The following is an 18,696-nucleotide window of genomic DNA, read 5'->3' as shown; positions in this document are numbered from 1 at the left end:
GAGAGGCTGAACGGGAGAGACGGTGTGAGACAGGCTGCAAGAGGGAGAGAGAGAGAGTCTGAGACAGGCAGTGAGAGGGAGATAGTCTCTGAGACAGGCTGAATGGGGAGACTGTGTGAGACAGACTGTGAGAGCGATAGAAAGAGAGAGACAGGCTGTGAGAGGTAGAGAAATATGTGAGACGGGCTGTGTGTGTCTGTGTGAGAGACAGGCAATGAGAGGGAAATAGCTGTCAGAGAGAGGGAGGGAGTGAGGGGAGCCCCCGCCTTGGCCCACCCAGCAGCAGAGCTGAGGAGAGAGGCAGAATACAGAAGTGAGTGTCCGCTCTCCTCCTGCAGAACATGTTCACCCGCGCTGTGGTCAGGCTTAGCAGAAAGAGACCTCCATCAGGTAGATAGACTGTCTGTGTGAGCAGTAATATGAGAGAGTGCTGGGATGGTGCTGGCTGTGCTCTCTCTGCTGTCTGCCAGCTACATCTCTGTCACTTCTTACATCTGTCTCTGGTATTCCCAACCAGCTGTACAATACAGACCCTCTATACTGTATATAGCACGTATAATGACCCTCTATACTGTATATAGCACGTATAATGACCCTCTGTACTGTATATAGCACCTATAATGACCCTCTGTACCGTATATAGCACCTATAATGACCCTCTGTACTGTATATAGCACGTATAATGACCCTCTGTACTGTATAATGACCCTCTATACTGTATATAGCACCTATAATGACCCTCTATACTGTATATAGCACGTATAATGACCCACTGTACTGTATATAGCACCTATAATGACCCTCTATACTGTATATAGCACGTATAATGACCCTCTATACTGTATATAGCACCTATAATGACCCTCTATACTGTATATAGCACCTATAATGACCCTCTATACTGTATATAGCACGTATAATGACCCTCTGTACTGTATATAGCACCTATAATGACCCTCTATACTGTATATAGCACATATAATGACCCTCTGTACTGTATAATGACCCTCTGTACTGTATATAGCACGTATAATGACCCTCTATACTGTATATAGCACGTATAATGACCCTCTATACTGTATATAGCACGTATAATGACCCTCTGTACTGTATATAGCACCTATAATGACCCTCTATACTGTATATAGCACATATAATGACCCTCTGTACTGTATAATGACCCTCTGTACTGTATATAGCACGTATAATGACCCTCTGTACCGTATATAGCACCTATAATGACCCTCTATACTGTATATAGCACCTATAATGACCCTCTGTACTGTATATAGCACGTATAATGACCCTCTATACTGTATATAGCACGTATAATGACCCTCTGTACTGTATATAGCACATGTAATAACCCTCTGTACTGTATATAGCACGTATAATTATCCTCTATACTGTATATAGCACATATAATGACCCTCTGTACTGTATATAGCACGTATAATGACCCTCTATACTGTATATAGCACCTATAATGACCCTCTATACTGTATATAGCACCTATAATGACCCTCTGTACTGTATATAGCACGTATAATGACCCTCTGTACTGTATATAGCACGTATAATGACCCTCTGTACTGTATATAGCACGTATAATGGCCCTCTATACTGTATATAGCACGTATAATGACCCTCTATACTGTATATAGCACGTATAATGACCCTCTATACTGTATATAGCACATATAATGACCCTCTATACTGTATTTAGTACGTATAATGACCCTCTGTACTGTATATAGCACGTATAATGACCCTCTGTACTGTATATAGCACATATAATGACCCTCTATACTGTATTTAGTACGTATAATGACCCTCTGTACTGTATATAGCACGTATAATGACCCTCTGTACTGTATATAGCACATATAATGACCCTCTGTACTGTATATAGCACATATAATGACCCTCTATACTGTATTTAGTACGTATAATGACCCTCTGTACTGTATATAGCACGTATAATGGCCCTCTGTACTGTATATAGCACGTATAATGACCCTCTGTACTGTATATAGCACATATAATGACCCTCTGTACTGTATATAGCACGTATAATGACCCTCTATACTGTATATAGCACGTATAATGGCCCTCTGTACTGTATATAGCACGTATAATGACCCTCTGTACCGTATATAGCACGTATAATGACCCTCTATACTGTATATAGCACATATAATGACCCTCTGTACTGTATATAGCACGTATCATGACCCTCTATACTGAATATAGCACGTATCATGACCCTCTATACTGTATATAGCACATATAATGACCCTCTATACTGTATATAGCACATATAATGACCCTCTGTACTGTATATAGCACATATAATGACCCTCTGTACTGTATATAGCACATATAATGACCCTCTGTACTGTATATAGCACATATAATGGCCCTCTGTACTGTATATAGCACATATAATGACCCTCTGTACCGTATATAGCACATATAATGACCCTCTGTACTGTATATAGCACGTATAATGACCCTCTGTACTGTATATAGCACATATAATGACCCTCTGTACTGTATATAGCACGTATAATGACCCTCTGTACTGTATATAGCACATATAATGACCCTCTGTACTGTATATAGCACGTATAATGACCCTCTGTACTGTATATAGCACGTATAATGACCCTCTGTACTGTATATAGCACGTATAATGACCCTCTGTACTGTATATAGCACATATAATGACCCTCTGTACTGTATATAGCACGTATAATGACCCTCTATACTGTATTTAGTACGTATAATGACCCTCTGTACTGTATATAGCACGTATAATGACCCTCTGTACTGTATATAGCACATATAATGACATTTAGTACGTATAATGACCCTCTGTACTGTATATAGCACATGTAATAACCCTCTGTACTGTATATAGCACGTATAATGACCCTCTATACTGTACTTAGTACGTATAATGACCCTCTGTACTGTATATAGCACGTATAATGACCCTCTGTACTGTATATAGCACGTATAATGACCCTCTATACTGTATATAGCACATATAATGACCCTCTGTACTGTATATAGCAAGTATAATGACCCTCTATACTGTATATAGCACATATAATGGCCCTCTGTACTGTATATAGCACGTATAATGACCCTCTATACTGTATTTAGTACGTATAATGACCCTCTGTACTGTATATAGCAAGTATAATGACCCTCTATACTGTATATAGCACGTATAATGACCCTCTATAGTCTATACTGTATATAGCACATATAATGACCCTCTGTACTGTATATAGCCCTTATAATGACCCTCTATACTGTATATAGCACATATAATGACCCTCTGTACTGTATATAGCATGTATCATGACCCTCTATACTGTATATAGCACGTATAATTATCCTCTATACTGTATATAGCACATATAATTATCCTCTATACTGTATATAGCACTTATAATGACCCTCTATACTGTATATAGCACATATAATGACCCTCTGTACTGTATATAGCACGTATCATGACCCTCTATACTGTATTTAGTACGTATAATGACCCTCTGTACTGTATATAGCACGTATAATGACCCTCTGTACTGTATATAGCACATATAATGACCCTCTGTACTGTATATAGCACATATAATGACCCTCTGTACTGTATATAGCACATATAATGACCCTCTGTACTGTATATAGCACATATAATGGCCCTCTGTACTGTATATAGCACGTATAATGACCCTCTGTACTGTATATAGCACATATAATGACCCTCTGTACTGTATATAGCACATATAATGACCCTCTGTACTGTATATAGCACATATAATGACCCTCTGTACTGTATATAGCACGTATAATGACCCTCTATACTGTATATAGCACCTATAATGACCCTCTATACTGTATATAGCACCTATAATGACCCTCTATACTGTATATAGCACGTATAATGACCCTCTGTACTGTATATAGCACCTATAATGACCCTCTATACTGTATATAGCACATATAATGACCCTCTGTACTGTATAATGACCCTCTGTACTGTATATAGCACGTATAATGACCCTCTATACTGTATATAGCACCTATAATGACCCTCTATACTGTATATAGCACGTATAATGACCCTCTGTACTGTATATAGCACCTATAATGACCCTCTATACTGTATATAGCACATATAATGACCCTCTGTACTGTATAATGACCCTCTGTACTGTATATAGCACCTATAATGACCCTCTATACTGTATATAGCACGTATAATGACCCTCTGTACTGTATATAGCACCTATAATGACCCTCTATACTGTATATAGCACCTATAATGACCCTCTATACTGTATATAGCACGTATAATGACCCTCTGTACTGTATATAGCACCTATAATGACCCTCTATACTGTATATAGCACGTATAATGACCCTCTATACTGTATATAGCACCTATAATGACCCTCTATACTGTATATAGCACCTATAATGACCCTCTATACTGTATATAGCACGTATAATGACCCTCTGTACTGTATATAGCACCTATAATGACCCTCTATACTGTATATAGCACATATAATGACCCTCTGTACTGTATAATGACCCTCTGTACTGTATATAGCACGTATAATGACCCTCTATACTGTATATAGCACCTATAATGACCCTCTATACTGTATATAGCACGTATAATGACCCTCTGTACTGTATATAGCACCTATAATGACCCTCTATACTGTATATAGCACATATAATGACCCTCTGTACTGTATAATGACCCTCTGTACTGTATATAGCACGTATAATGACCCTCTGTACCGTATATAGCACCTATAATGACCCTCTATACTGTATATAGCACCTATAATGACCCTCTGTACTGTATATAGCACGTATAATGACCCTCTATACTGTATATAGCACGTATAATGACCCTCTGTACTGTATATAGCACATGTAATAACCCTCTGTACTGTATATAGCACGTATAATTATCCTCTATACTGTATATAGCACATATAATGACCCTCTGTACTGTATATAGCACGTATAATGACCCTCTATACTGTATATAGCACCTATAATGACCCTCTATACTGTATATAGCACCTATAATGACCCTCTGTACTGTATATAGCACGTATAATGACCCTCTGTACTGTATATAGCACGTATAATGACCCTCTGTACTGTATATAGCACGTATAATGGCCCTCTATACTGTATATAGCACGTATAATGACCCTCTATACTGTATATAGCACGTATAATGACCCTCTATACTGTATATAGCACATATAATGACCCTCTATACTGTATTTAGTACGTATAATGACCCTCTGTACTGTATATAGCACGTATAATGACCCTCTGTACTGTATATAGCACATATAATGACCCTCTATACTGTATTTAGTACGTATAATGACCCTCTGTACTGTATATAGCACGTATAATGACCCTCTGTACTGTATATAGCACATATAATGACCCTCTGTACTGTATATAGCACATATAATGACCCTCTATACTGTATTTAGTACGTATAATGACCCTCTGTACTGTATATAGCACGTATAATGGCCCTCTGTACTGTATATAGCACGTATAATGACCCTCTGTACTGTATATAGCACATATAATGACCCTCTGTACTGTATATAGCACGTATAATGACCCTCTATACTGTATATAGCACGTATAATGGCCCTCTGTACTGTATATAGCACGTATAATGACCCTCTGTACCGTATATAGCACGTATAATGACCCTCTATACTGTATATAGCACATATAATGACCCTCTGTACTGTATATAGCACGTATCATGACCCTCTATACTGAATATAGCACGTATCATGACCCTCTATACTGTATATAGCACATATAATGACCCTCTATTCTGTATATAGCACATATAATGACCCTCTGTACTGTATATAGCACATATAATGACCCTCTGTACTGTATATAGCACATATAATGACCCTCTGTACTGTATATAGCACATATAATGGCCCTCTGTACTGTATATAGCACATATAATGACCCTCTGTACCGTATATAGCACATATATTGACCCTCTGTACTGTATATAGCACGTATAATGACCCTCTGTACTGTATATAGCACATATAATGACCCTCTGTACTGTATATAGCACGTATAATGACCCTCTGTACTGTATATAGCACATATAATGACCCTCTGTACTGTATATAGCACGTATAATGACCCTCTGTACTGTATATAGCACGTATAATGACCCTCTGTACTGTATATAGCACGTATAATGACCCTCTGTACTGTATATAGCACATATAATGACCCTCTGTACTGTATATAGCACGTATAATGACCCTCTATACTGTATTTAGTACGTATAATGACCCTCTGTACTGTATATAGCACGTATAATGACCCTCTGTACTGTATATAGCACATATAATGACATTTAGTACGTATAATGACCCTCTGTACTGTATATAGCACATGTAATAACCCTCTGTACTGTATATAGCACGTATAATGACCCTCTATACTGTACTTAGTACGTATAATGACCCTCTGTACTGTATATAGCACGTATAATGACCCTCTGTACTGTATATAGCACGTATAATGACCCTCTATACTGTATATAGCACATATAATGACCCTCTGTACTGTATATAGCAAGTATAATGACCCTCTATACTGTATATAGCACATATAATGGCCCTCTGTACTGTATATAGCACGTATAATGACCCTCTATACTGTATTTAGTACGTATAATGACCCTCTGTACTGTATATAGCAAGTATAATGACCCTCTATACTGTATATAGCACGTATAATGACCCTCTATAGTCTATACTGTATATAGCACATATAATGACCCTCTGTACTGTATATAGCCCTTATAATGACCCTCTATACTGTATATAGCACATATAATGACCCTCTGTACTGTATATAGCATGTATCATGACCCTCTATACTGTATATAGCACGTATAATTATCCTCTATACTGTATATAGCACATATAATTATCCTCTATACTGTATATAGCACTTATAATGACCCTCTATACTGTATATAGCACATATAATGACCCTCTGTACTGTATATAGCACGTATCATGACCCTCTATACTGTATTTAGTACGTATAATGACCCTCTGTACTGTATATAGCACGTATAATGACCCTCTGTACTGTATATAGCACATATAATGACCCTCTGTACTGTATATAGCACATATAATGACCCTCTGTACTGTATATAGCACATATAATGACCCTCTGTACTGTATATAGCACATATAATGGCCCTCTGTACTGTATATAGCACGTATAATGACCCTCTGTACTGTATATAGCACATATAATGACCCTCTGTACTGTATATAGCACATATAATGACCCTCTGTACTGTATATAGCACATATAATGACCCTCTGTACTGTATATAGCACATATAATGACCCTCTGTACTGTATATAGCACGTATAATGACCCTCTATACTGTATTTAGCACGTATAATGACCCTCTGTACTGTATATAGCACGTATAATGACCCTCTGTACTGTATATAGCACGTATAATGACCCTCTATACTGTATTTAGTACGTATAATGACCCTCTGTACTGTATATAGCACATGTAATAACCCTCTGTACTGTATATAGCACGTATAATGACCCTCTATACTGTATTTAGTACGTATAATGACCCTCTGTACTGTATATAGCACGTATAATGACCCTCTGTACTGTATATAGCACGTATAATGACCCTCTATACTGTATATAGCACATATAATGACCCTCTGTACTGTATATAGCAAGTATAATGACCCTCTATACTGTATATAGCACATATAATGGCCCTCTGTACTGTATATAGCACGTATAATGACCCTCTATACTGTATTTAGTACGTATAATGACCCTCTGTACTGTATATAGCAAGTATAATGACCCTCTATACTGTATATAGCACGTATAATGACCCTCTATAGTCTATACTGTATATAGCACATATAATGACCCTCTGTACTGTATATAGCCCTTATAATGACCCTCTATACTGTATATAGCACATATAATGACCCTCTGTACTGTATATAGCATGTATCATGACCCTCTATACTGTATATAGCACGTATAATTATCCTCTATACTGCATATAGCACATATAATTATCCTCTATACTGTATATAGCACTTATAATGACCCTCTATACTGTATATAGCACATATAATGACCCTCTGTACTGTATATAGCACGTATCATGACCCTCTATACTGAATATAGCACGTATAATTATCCTCTATACAGCACGTATAATGATCCTCTATACTGTATATAGCACTTATAATGACCCTCTATACTGTATATAGCACATATAATGACCCTCTGTACTGTATATAGCACGTATCATGACCCTCTATACTGTATATAGCACGTATAATTATCCTCTATACTGTATATAGCACGTATAATGATCCTCTATACTGTATATAGCACATATAATTATCCTCTATACTGTATATAGCACATATAATTATCCTCTATACTGTATATAGCACGTATCATGACCCTCTATACTGTATATAGCACATATAATTATCCTCTATACTGTATATAGCACGTATCATGACCCTCTATACTGTATATAGCACATATAATGACCCTCTATACTGTATATAGCACGTATCATGACCCTCTATACTGTATATAGCACGTATCATGACCCTCTATACTATATATAGCACGTATCATGACCCTCTATGCTGTATATAGCACATATAATGACCCTCTATGTACATAGCACATATAATGATCAGGTTTATAACCTACATGTAACATGTATGTAACCAATATGTCACACTGCATGTAACCTGCATGTGGCCATTTATGTAACTCTGCATGTAACCAGTGTGTAACTCTGTATGTAACTCTGCATGTAATCAGCGAATGTAACTCTGCATGTAACCAGTGTGTAACCCTGTATGTAATCAGCGTATGTAACTCTGCATATAATCAGCGTATGTAACTCTGCATATAATCAGCGTATGTAACCCTGTATGTAATCAGCGTATGTAACTCTGCATATAATCAGCTTATGTAACTCTGCATATAATCAGCGTATGTAACTCTGCATGTAATCAGCGTATGTAACTCTGCATGTGATCAGCATATGTAACCAGCTTGTAACCAGCGTGTAACTCTGCATGTAACCAGTGTGTTACTCTGCATGTAATCAGCGTATGTAACTCTGTATGTAATCAGCGTATGTAACTCTGCATGTGATCAGCGTATGTAACTGCATGTAATCAGCGTATGTAACTCTGCATGTAATCAGCGTATGTAACTCTGCATGTGATCAGCGTATGTAACCAGCATGTAACTCTGCATGTAACCAGCGTGTAACTCTGCATGTAACCAGTGTGTTACTCTGCATGTAATCAGCGTATGTAACTCTGTATGTAATCAGCGTATGTAACTCTGCATGTAATCATAGTGTAACTCTGCATGTAATCAGCGTGTAACTCTGCATGTAACCAGTGTATGTTACTCTGCATGTAACCAGCATGTAACTCTGCATGTAACCAGTGTGTAATTCTGTATGTAATCAGCGTGTAACTCTGTATGTAACTCTGCATGCAATCAGCGTGTAACTCTGTATGTAATCAGCGTATGTATCTTTGCATATGGTCCTGTATGTAACTCTGCATGTAATCAGCGTGTAACTTTGTATGTAACTCTGTATGTAATCAGCGTGTAACTTTGTATGTAACTCTGCACACGGACCTGTATGTAACTCTGCATGTAATCAGCGTATGTAACTTTGCATATGGCCCTGTATGTAACTCTGCATGTAATCAGCGTGTAACTTTGTATGTAACTGTGCATATGGTCCTGTATGTAACTCTGTATGTAATCAGCGTGTAACTCTGCATGTAATCAGCGTGTAACTTTGTATGTAACTCTGCATATGGCCATGTATGTAACTCTGCATGTAATCAGCGTGTAACTCTGTATATGGCCCTGTATGTAACTCTGTATGTAATCAGCGTGTAACTCTGTATGTAACTCTGTATATGGCCCTGTATGTAACTCTGCATGTAATCAGCGTGTAACTCTGTATATGGCCCTGTATATAACTCTGTATGTAATCAGCGTGTAACTCTGTATGTAATCAGCGTGTAACTCTGTATGTAACCTAGCATATGTAACCTAGCATATGGCACTGTATGTAACTGCATGTAATCGGCGTGTAAATTTGTATGTAACTCTGTATATGGCCCTGTATGTAACTCTGTATGTAATCAGCGTGTAACTCTGTATATGGCCCTGTATGTAACTCTGCATGTAATCAACGTGTAACTCTGTATATGGCCCTGTATGTAACTCTGTATGTAATCAGCGTGTAACTCTGTATGTAACTCTGCATATGGCCCTGTATGTAACTCTGTATGTAATCAGCGTGTAACTCTCTATGTAACTCTGCATATGGCCCTGTATGTAACTCTGCATGTAATCAGCGTGTAACTTTGTACGTAACTCTGTATATGGCCCTGTATGTAACTCTGTATGTAGCATTGCTGTAACCAGTGTGTAAGTTGCCTAGATGTGATGTTAATGTCACATGTTGGCAGCTGTGCGTGTTCTAGGGTTACCCAGTAGTGCTGTACCCAGTGTTCTGTGTTAGTAGCAGCTGCACCCTCTGATGGTCCCTGCACCCCAATATTCAGACTTTTTGGGTTAAAAATTCTATAACATTAAACACAATTTTCATCAAATATGAAATATGAAAAGGTAATTTATAACTTATACATAAACATATTATGTGTGACCATCCCTGACCCACAATATATGTTACCATACTGCACATTTCACTTACATTCTTTGTGTATTCTCTTAATTAAAGCTGTGTTGCTGCTTCCCCAGGATGTAACCTCACAGACCCTCCTCCTAAAAACCTTGTCACATTTTTCACGTATGTCTTAATCTTAATAGTAACCATTTCATAAAATCACCATTAATGTCCTGCCCTGAGGGTAGCGACCCCCAGTACGACAGATCTGTGACCTTTATGCGCCTGTAACATTCGGATGCTGGTGTTTTACTACCAGAGAGTATGTCACGATACAGATGATGGTGTCTTACTACCAGAGAGTATGTCACGATACAGATGATGGTGTCTTACCACCAGAGAGTATGTCACGATACAGATGATGGTGTCTTACTACCAGAGAGTATGTCACGATACAGATGATGGTGTCTTACCACCAGAGAGTATGTCACGATACAGATGATGGTGTCTTACTACCAGAGAGTATGTCATGATACAGATGATGGTGTCTTACTACCAAAGAGTATGTCATGATACAGATGATGGTGTCTTACCACCAGATAGTATGTCACGATACAGATGATGGTGTCTTACTCAGGGGGACATGTCACGATACAGGTGATGGTGTCTTACTCTGGGGGACATGTCACGATACAGGTGATGGAGTCTTACTCTGGGGGACATGTCACGATACAGGTGATGGTGTCTTACTCTGGGGGACATGTCACGATACAGATGATGGTGTCTTACTACCAGAGAGTATGTCACGATACAGATGATGGTGTCTTACTCTGGGGGACATGTCACGGTTGTTTGTGTTCCTGCCAGATATATATAAAGGGCAGCGCTGTTACTATCAAGACACGGCTAATAAATACCCTTTATAAATATCGGGCAATAAACACAAACAAATGTCAGGTTTTACCTGACAGTAAATAAAACCCTATGGGAGTGGTTCCCAAACTGTGTGCCATGGCACCCTGGGGTGACTCGGGACACTCTCAGAGGTGCCTCAAGTTGGTGCTCCAGCACCAAATCAAACTATTCATGGCCAATGTAAGAGGCAAAAACATGTGGACAAACAGAGGAGCACCCTGTCCACCACCACATAATTCAACCTAAGGATGACAGGGAAACACAATTTACTTAATCATTTTTTTTCTGATTTTCTCAATAACAAACTTTTGGCTTAGGGGAGCCATGAAAAAATATTGATACTCTAGGGCGCTGTGATTCAAGAAAGTTTGGGAACCACTGCCCTGGATGGGCTTGTTTCCAATTTGGGAGTAAATAAAAAAAGAGCAAGTACAGTACCTGTGTACCTGGACAAGCCTTGGTGCAATACAAAGGGACAATTACAGGTATTATATTTGCTGGCTGCTTCTGCATGTAGCCCATAGACACCTATACACTTATTGTATCTTTCTATGAGTGACATGTCAAGATATAGATTAATGCATAGTAGTATGGGGACAGTGCCATGATACAGATGATGGTGTAATAGTATGGGGGGACAGTGCCATGATATAGATGATGGTGTAATAGTATGGGGGACAATGCCATGATACAGATGATGGTGTAATAGTATGGGGACGAATCCATGATACAGATGATGGTGTAATAGTATGAGGCACATGTCATGATACTGATGATGGTGTAATAGTATGGGGGACGATGTCATGATACAGAAGGTGTAATAGTATGGGGACGATGCCATGATACAGATGATGGTGTAATAGTATGGGGGGCATGTCATGATACAGATGATGGTGTAATAGTATGGGGGACGATGTCATGATACAGATGATGGTGTAATAGTATGGGGGACGATGTCATGATACAGATGATGGTGTAATAGTATGGGGGACGATGTCATGATACAGATGATGGTGTAATAGTATGGGGGACGATGTCATGATACAGATGATGGTGTAATAGTATGGGGGACGATGTCATGATACAGATTATGGTGTAATAGAATGGGGATGATGCCCTGATACAGATGATGGTGTAATAGTATGGGGACGATGCTATGATACAGATGATGGTGTAATAGTATGGGGGGCATGTCATGATACAGATGATGGTGTAATAGTATGGGGGAAGATGCCATGATACAAATTATGGTGTAATAGAATGGGGACGATGTCATGATACAGATGATGGTGTAATAGTATGTGGACGATGCCATGATACAGACGATAGTGTAATAGTATGGGGGACGATGCCATGATTCAGATGATGGTGTAATAGTATGGGACGATGCTATGATACAGATGATGGTGTAATAGTATGGGGATGATGCTATGATACAGATGATGTAATAGTATGGGGACGATGTCATGATACAGATGATGGTGTAATAGTATGGGAGGGCGAAGCCATGATACAGATGATGGTGTAATAGTATGGGGCACGATGTCATGATACAGATGATGGTGTAATAGTAATGGGGATGATGCCATGATACAGATGATGGTGTAATAGTATGGGGCACGATGTCATGATACAGATGATGGTGTAATAGTATGGGGGACGATGCTATGATACAGATGATGGTGTAGTAGTATGGGGGGCATGTCATGATACAGATGATAGTGTAATAGTATGGGGGAAGATGCCATGATACAGATGATGGTGTAATAGAATGGGGACGATGTCATGATACAGATGATGGTGTAATAGTATGGGGGGATGATGCCATGATACAGATGGTGTAATAGTATTGGGGGCATGTCATGATACAGATGATGGTGTAATAGTATGGGGATGATGCCATAATACAGATGATGGTGTAATAGTATGGGGTACAATGCCATAATACAGATGATGGTGTAATAGTATGGGGGACGATGTCTTGATAAAGAAGATGGTGTAATAGTATGGGGGGATGATGCCATGATACAGATGATGGTGTAATAGTATGGGAGGGCGATGCCATGATACAGATGATGGTGTAATAGAATTGGCACAATGTCATGATAGAGATGATGGTGTAATAGTATGGGGGGATGATGCCATGATACAGATGATGGTGTAATAGTATGGGGGACGATGTCATGATAAAGATGATGGTGTAATAGTATGGGGGGATGATGCCATGATACAGATGATGGTGTAATAGAATTGGCACAATGTCATGATAGAGATGATGGTGTAATAGAATGGGGGCGATGCCATGATACAGATGGTGTAATAGTATGAAGCACATGCCATGATACTGATGATAGTTTAATAGTATGGGGGCGATGCCATGATACAAATGATGGTTTAATAGTATGGGGGACGATGCTATGATACAGATGATGGTGTAATAGTATGGGGGGGGCGATGCCATGATACAGATGATGGTGTAATTGTATGGGGATGATGCCATGGTACAGATGTAGGTGTAATAGTATGGGGGGGATGATGCTATGATACAGATGATGGTGTAATAGTATGGGGGGGATGATGCTATGATACAGATGATGGTGTAATAGTATGGGGGGGATGATGCTATGATACAGATGATGGTGTAATAGTATGGGGGGGGCGATGCCATGATACAGATGATGGTGTAATAGAATGGGGACGATGCTATTATACTGATGATGGTATAATGGTATGGGTATGATGTCATGATACAGATGATGGTGTAATAGTGTGCGGATGATGCCATGATACAGATGATGGTGTAATAGTATGGGGACGATGCTATGATACAGATGATGGTGTAATAGTATGGGGACGATGCTATGATACAGATGATGGTGTAATAGTATGGGGATAATGCTATGATACAGATGATGGAGTAATAGTATGGGGACGATGCTATGATACAGATGATGGTGTAATAGTATGGGGACGATGCTATGATACAGATGATGGTGTAATAGTATGGGGACGATGCTATGATACAGATGATGGTGTAATAGTATGGGGATGATGCCATGATACAGATGATGGTGTAATAGTATGGGGGGGGGGCGATGCTATGATACAGATGATGGTGTAATAATATGGGGATGATGTCATGATACAGATGATGGTGTAATAGTATGGGGGGGGGCGATGCCATGATACAGATGTTGGTGTAATAGTATGGGGATAATGCTATGATACAGATGATGGTATAATAGTATGGGGGATGATGCTATGATACAGATGATGGTATAATAGTATGGGGGATGATGCTATGATACAGATGATGGTGTAATAGTATGGGGACGATGCCATGATACAGATGATGGTATAATAGTATGGGGGATGATGCTATGATACAGATGATGGTGTAATAGTATGGGGATGATGCTATGATACAGATGATGGTGTAATAGTATGGGGGGGGGGCGATGCCATGATACAGATGATGGTGTAATAGTATGGGGATGATGCTATGATACAGATGATGGTGTAATAGTATGGGGGACGATGCCATGATACAGATGATAGTGTAATAGTATGGGGGCGATGCCATGATACAGATGATGGTGTAATAGCATGGGGTCGATGCCATGATACAGATGATGGTGTAATAGCATGGGGTCGATGCTATGATACAGATGATGGTGTAATAGTATGGGGACGATACCATGATACAGATGATGGTCTAGTAGTATGGGGATGATGCCATGATACAGATGATGGTGTAATAGTATGGGGGGGATGATGTCATGATACAGATGATGGTGTAATAGTATGGGGATGATGTCATGATACAGATGATGGTGTAATAGTATGGGGATGATGCTATGATACAGATGATAGTGTAATAGTACGGGGGCGATGCCATGATACAGATGATGGTGTAATAGCATGGGGTCGATGCCATGATACAGATGATGGTGTAATAGCATGGGGTCGATGCTATGATACAGATGATGGTGTAATAGTATGGGGACGATACCATGATACAGATGATGGTGTAATAGTATGGGGATGATGCCATGATACAGATGATGGTGTAATAGTATGGGGGGGATGATGTCATGATACAGATGATGGTGTAATAGTATGGGGATGATGTCATGATACAGATGATGGTGTAATAGTATGGGGATGATGCTATGATACAGATGATGGTGTAATAGTATGGGGACGATACCATTATACAGATGATGGTGTAATAGTATGGGGCACATGTCATGATACTGATGAAGGTGTAATAGTATGGGGGGGCATGTCATGATACAGATTATGGTGTAATAGAATGGGGGCGATGCCATGATACAGATGGTGTAATAGTATGGGGGGGACGATGCTATGATACAGATGATGGTGTAAAAGTATGGGGACATGTCATGATACAGATGATGGTGTAATAGTATGGGAGGGCGATGCCATGATACAGATGATGGTGTAATAGAATTGACACAATGTCATGATAGAGATGATGGTGTAATAGTATGGGGATGATGCTATGATACAGATAATGGTGTAATAATATGCGGGACTATGCTATGATACAGATGATGGTGTAATAGTATGGGGACTATGCTATGATACAGATGATGGTGTAATAGTATGGGGGACTATGCTATGATACAGATGATGGTGTAATAGTATGGGGGACTATGCTATGATACAGATGATGGTGTAATAGTATGGGGGACTATGCTATGATACAGATGATGGTGTAATAGTATGGGGGACTATGCTATGATACAGATGATGGTGTAATAGTATGCGGGACTATGCTATGATACTGATGATGGTGTAATAGTATGGGGACAATGATATGATACAGATGATGGTGTAATAGTATGGGGACTATGCTATGATACAGATGATGTTGTAATAGTATGGGGGACTATGCTATGATACAGATGATGGTGTAATAATATGGGGGACTATGCTATGATACAGATGATGGTGTAATAGTATGGGGACTATGCTATGATACAGATGATGGTGTAATAGTATGGGGTACTATGCTATGATACAGATGATGGTGTAATAGTATGGGGGACTATGCTATGATACAGATGATGGTGTAATAGTATGGGGGACTATGCTATGATACAGATGATGGTGTAATAGTATGGGGGACTATGCTATGATACAGATGATGGTGTAATAGTATGGGGGACTATGCTATGATACAGATGATGGTGTAATAGTATGGGGGACTATGCTATGATACAGATGATGGTGTAATAGTATGCGGGACTATGCTATGATACAGATGATGGTGTAATAGTATGGGGACAATGATATGATACAGATGATGGTGTAATAGTATGGGGACTATGCTATGATACAGATGATGGTGTAATAGTATGGGGGACTATGCTATGATACAGATGGTGGTGTAATAGTATGGGGGACTATGCTATGATACAGATGATGGTGTAATAGTATGGGGGACTATGCTATGATACAGATGATGGTGTAATAGTATGCGGGACTATGCTATGATACAGATGATGATGTAATAGTATGGGGATGATGCTATGATACAGATGATGGTGTAATAGTATGGGGGACTATGCTATGATACAGATGATGGTGTAATAGTATGGGGGGCATGACATGATACAGATGATGGTTTCATAATATCGGGGGGCGATGCCATGATACAGATAATGATGTAATAGTATGGGGCATGTCATGACACAGATCACGGTCTCTTGCTCCAGGAAAGCAGCATGTTACAGCTGCCACATATGAGGAAGCACGGTTTTGAGAGAGGAAGTATTTCACATCGTCCTGAAGTATTTGCAATATTCGTCCTCTCATCACCTTATTCTCTGTGACGTTATTATGCAGACAGTTTCCAGCTGCAACATGCGGTGACCGAGGCAGAACTCATCGCCCTCCCAGTTCCTCTGCCATGAGGGCAGGAATGGACATGTTTAGCTGCTGAATGCTCTCCTTGTATCACAGCCAGACTGCTGGTGACTCAGCCCCAGTGGTTAGGAATGTCTCAGCGTGGAGAGAGGACTCATAGGAGCCAGGCTATTACACCTCATTGCCAGATAGCTGTAGGAAGATGGTTCCATGAACACCACCTTCTGTATAAACGGCCTACAGAGTTTTGGGGTGTGCAGAATGAGTGAAGAGATCAGCTCACCACCTTCCTGCCACCTACACTGTGCCAGAAATACTGGTATGTGACTCTGTTCTACAAATGGCAGAGCCGCGTGACCGAGGCAACATCACAATATAACGACAAGTTATACAAGTGACAGCAGGTCGCAGTGCCGGAGGATAGTGTAGGGAGCAGGCAGCAGTGCCGGTGGATAGTGTAGGGAGCAGGTTGCAGTGCCGGAATATAGTGTAGGGAGCAGGTTGCAGTGCCGGAGGATAGTGTAGGGAGCAGGCGGCAGTGCCGGAGGATAGTGTAGGGAGCAGGCGGCAGTGCCGGAGGATAGTGTAGGCAGCAGGCGGCAGTGCCGGTGGATATTGTAGGGAGCATGCTGCAGTGCCGGAGAATAGTGTAGTTAGCATGCCGCAGTGCCGGTAGATAGTGTATGGAGCAGGCAGCAGTGCCGGATGATAGTGTATGGAGCAGGCAGCAGTGCCGGAGGATAGTGTAGGGAGCAGGCGGCTGTGCCGGAGGATAGTGTAGGGAGCAGGCAGCAGTGCCGGAGGATAGTGTAGGGAGCAGGCAGCAGTGCCGGAGAATAGTGTAGGGAGCAGGCGGCAGTGCCGGAGGATAGTGTAGGGATGGCAGTGCCGGTAAAAAGTGCAGGGAGCAGGCGGCAGTGCCGGTAGATAGTGTAGTTAGCAGGCCGCAGTGCCGATAGATAGTGTAGGGATGGCAGTGCCGGTAGATAGTGTAGTTAGCAGGCCGCAGTGTCGGTAGATAGTGTAGGGATGGCAGTGCCGGTAGATGGTGTAGTTAGCAGGCCGCA

The 18,696-nt window shown here is 40.1% G+C and overlaps 1 protein-coding gene across 1 annotated transcript in view; it reads left to right on the top strand.

The window, feature by feature from the left end:
- Positions 1 to 301: 301 nt before the first annotated feature.
- Positions 302 to 18,696, top strand: part of RGS10 (regulator of G protein signaling 10) — a 52,226-nt gene continuing 33,831 nt past the window's right edge. The window contains exon 1 of the mRNA XM_088466436.1: positions 302 to 390. Coding sequence (XP_088322562.1) covers positions 342 to 390 — 49 coding nt within the window. The 5' untranslated portion in view covers positions 302 to 341. The remainder of the gene's footprint in view (positions 391 to 18,696) is intronic.

The sequence above is a fragment of the Taudactylus pleione genome, unplaced genomic scaffold (assembly GCF_031769625.1).
Source record: "Taudactylus pleione unplaced genomic scaffold, aTauple2 ptg003137l, whole genome shotgun sequence".
Lineage (NCBI taxonomy): Eukaryota > Metazoa > Chordata > Amphibia > Anura > Myobatrachidae > Taudactylus > Taudactylus pleione.
The sequence above is the reverse complement of the archived record's forward strand: the minus strand, read 5'-3'. Positions and strand labels throughout refer to the sequence as shown.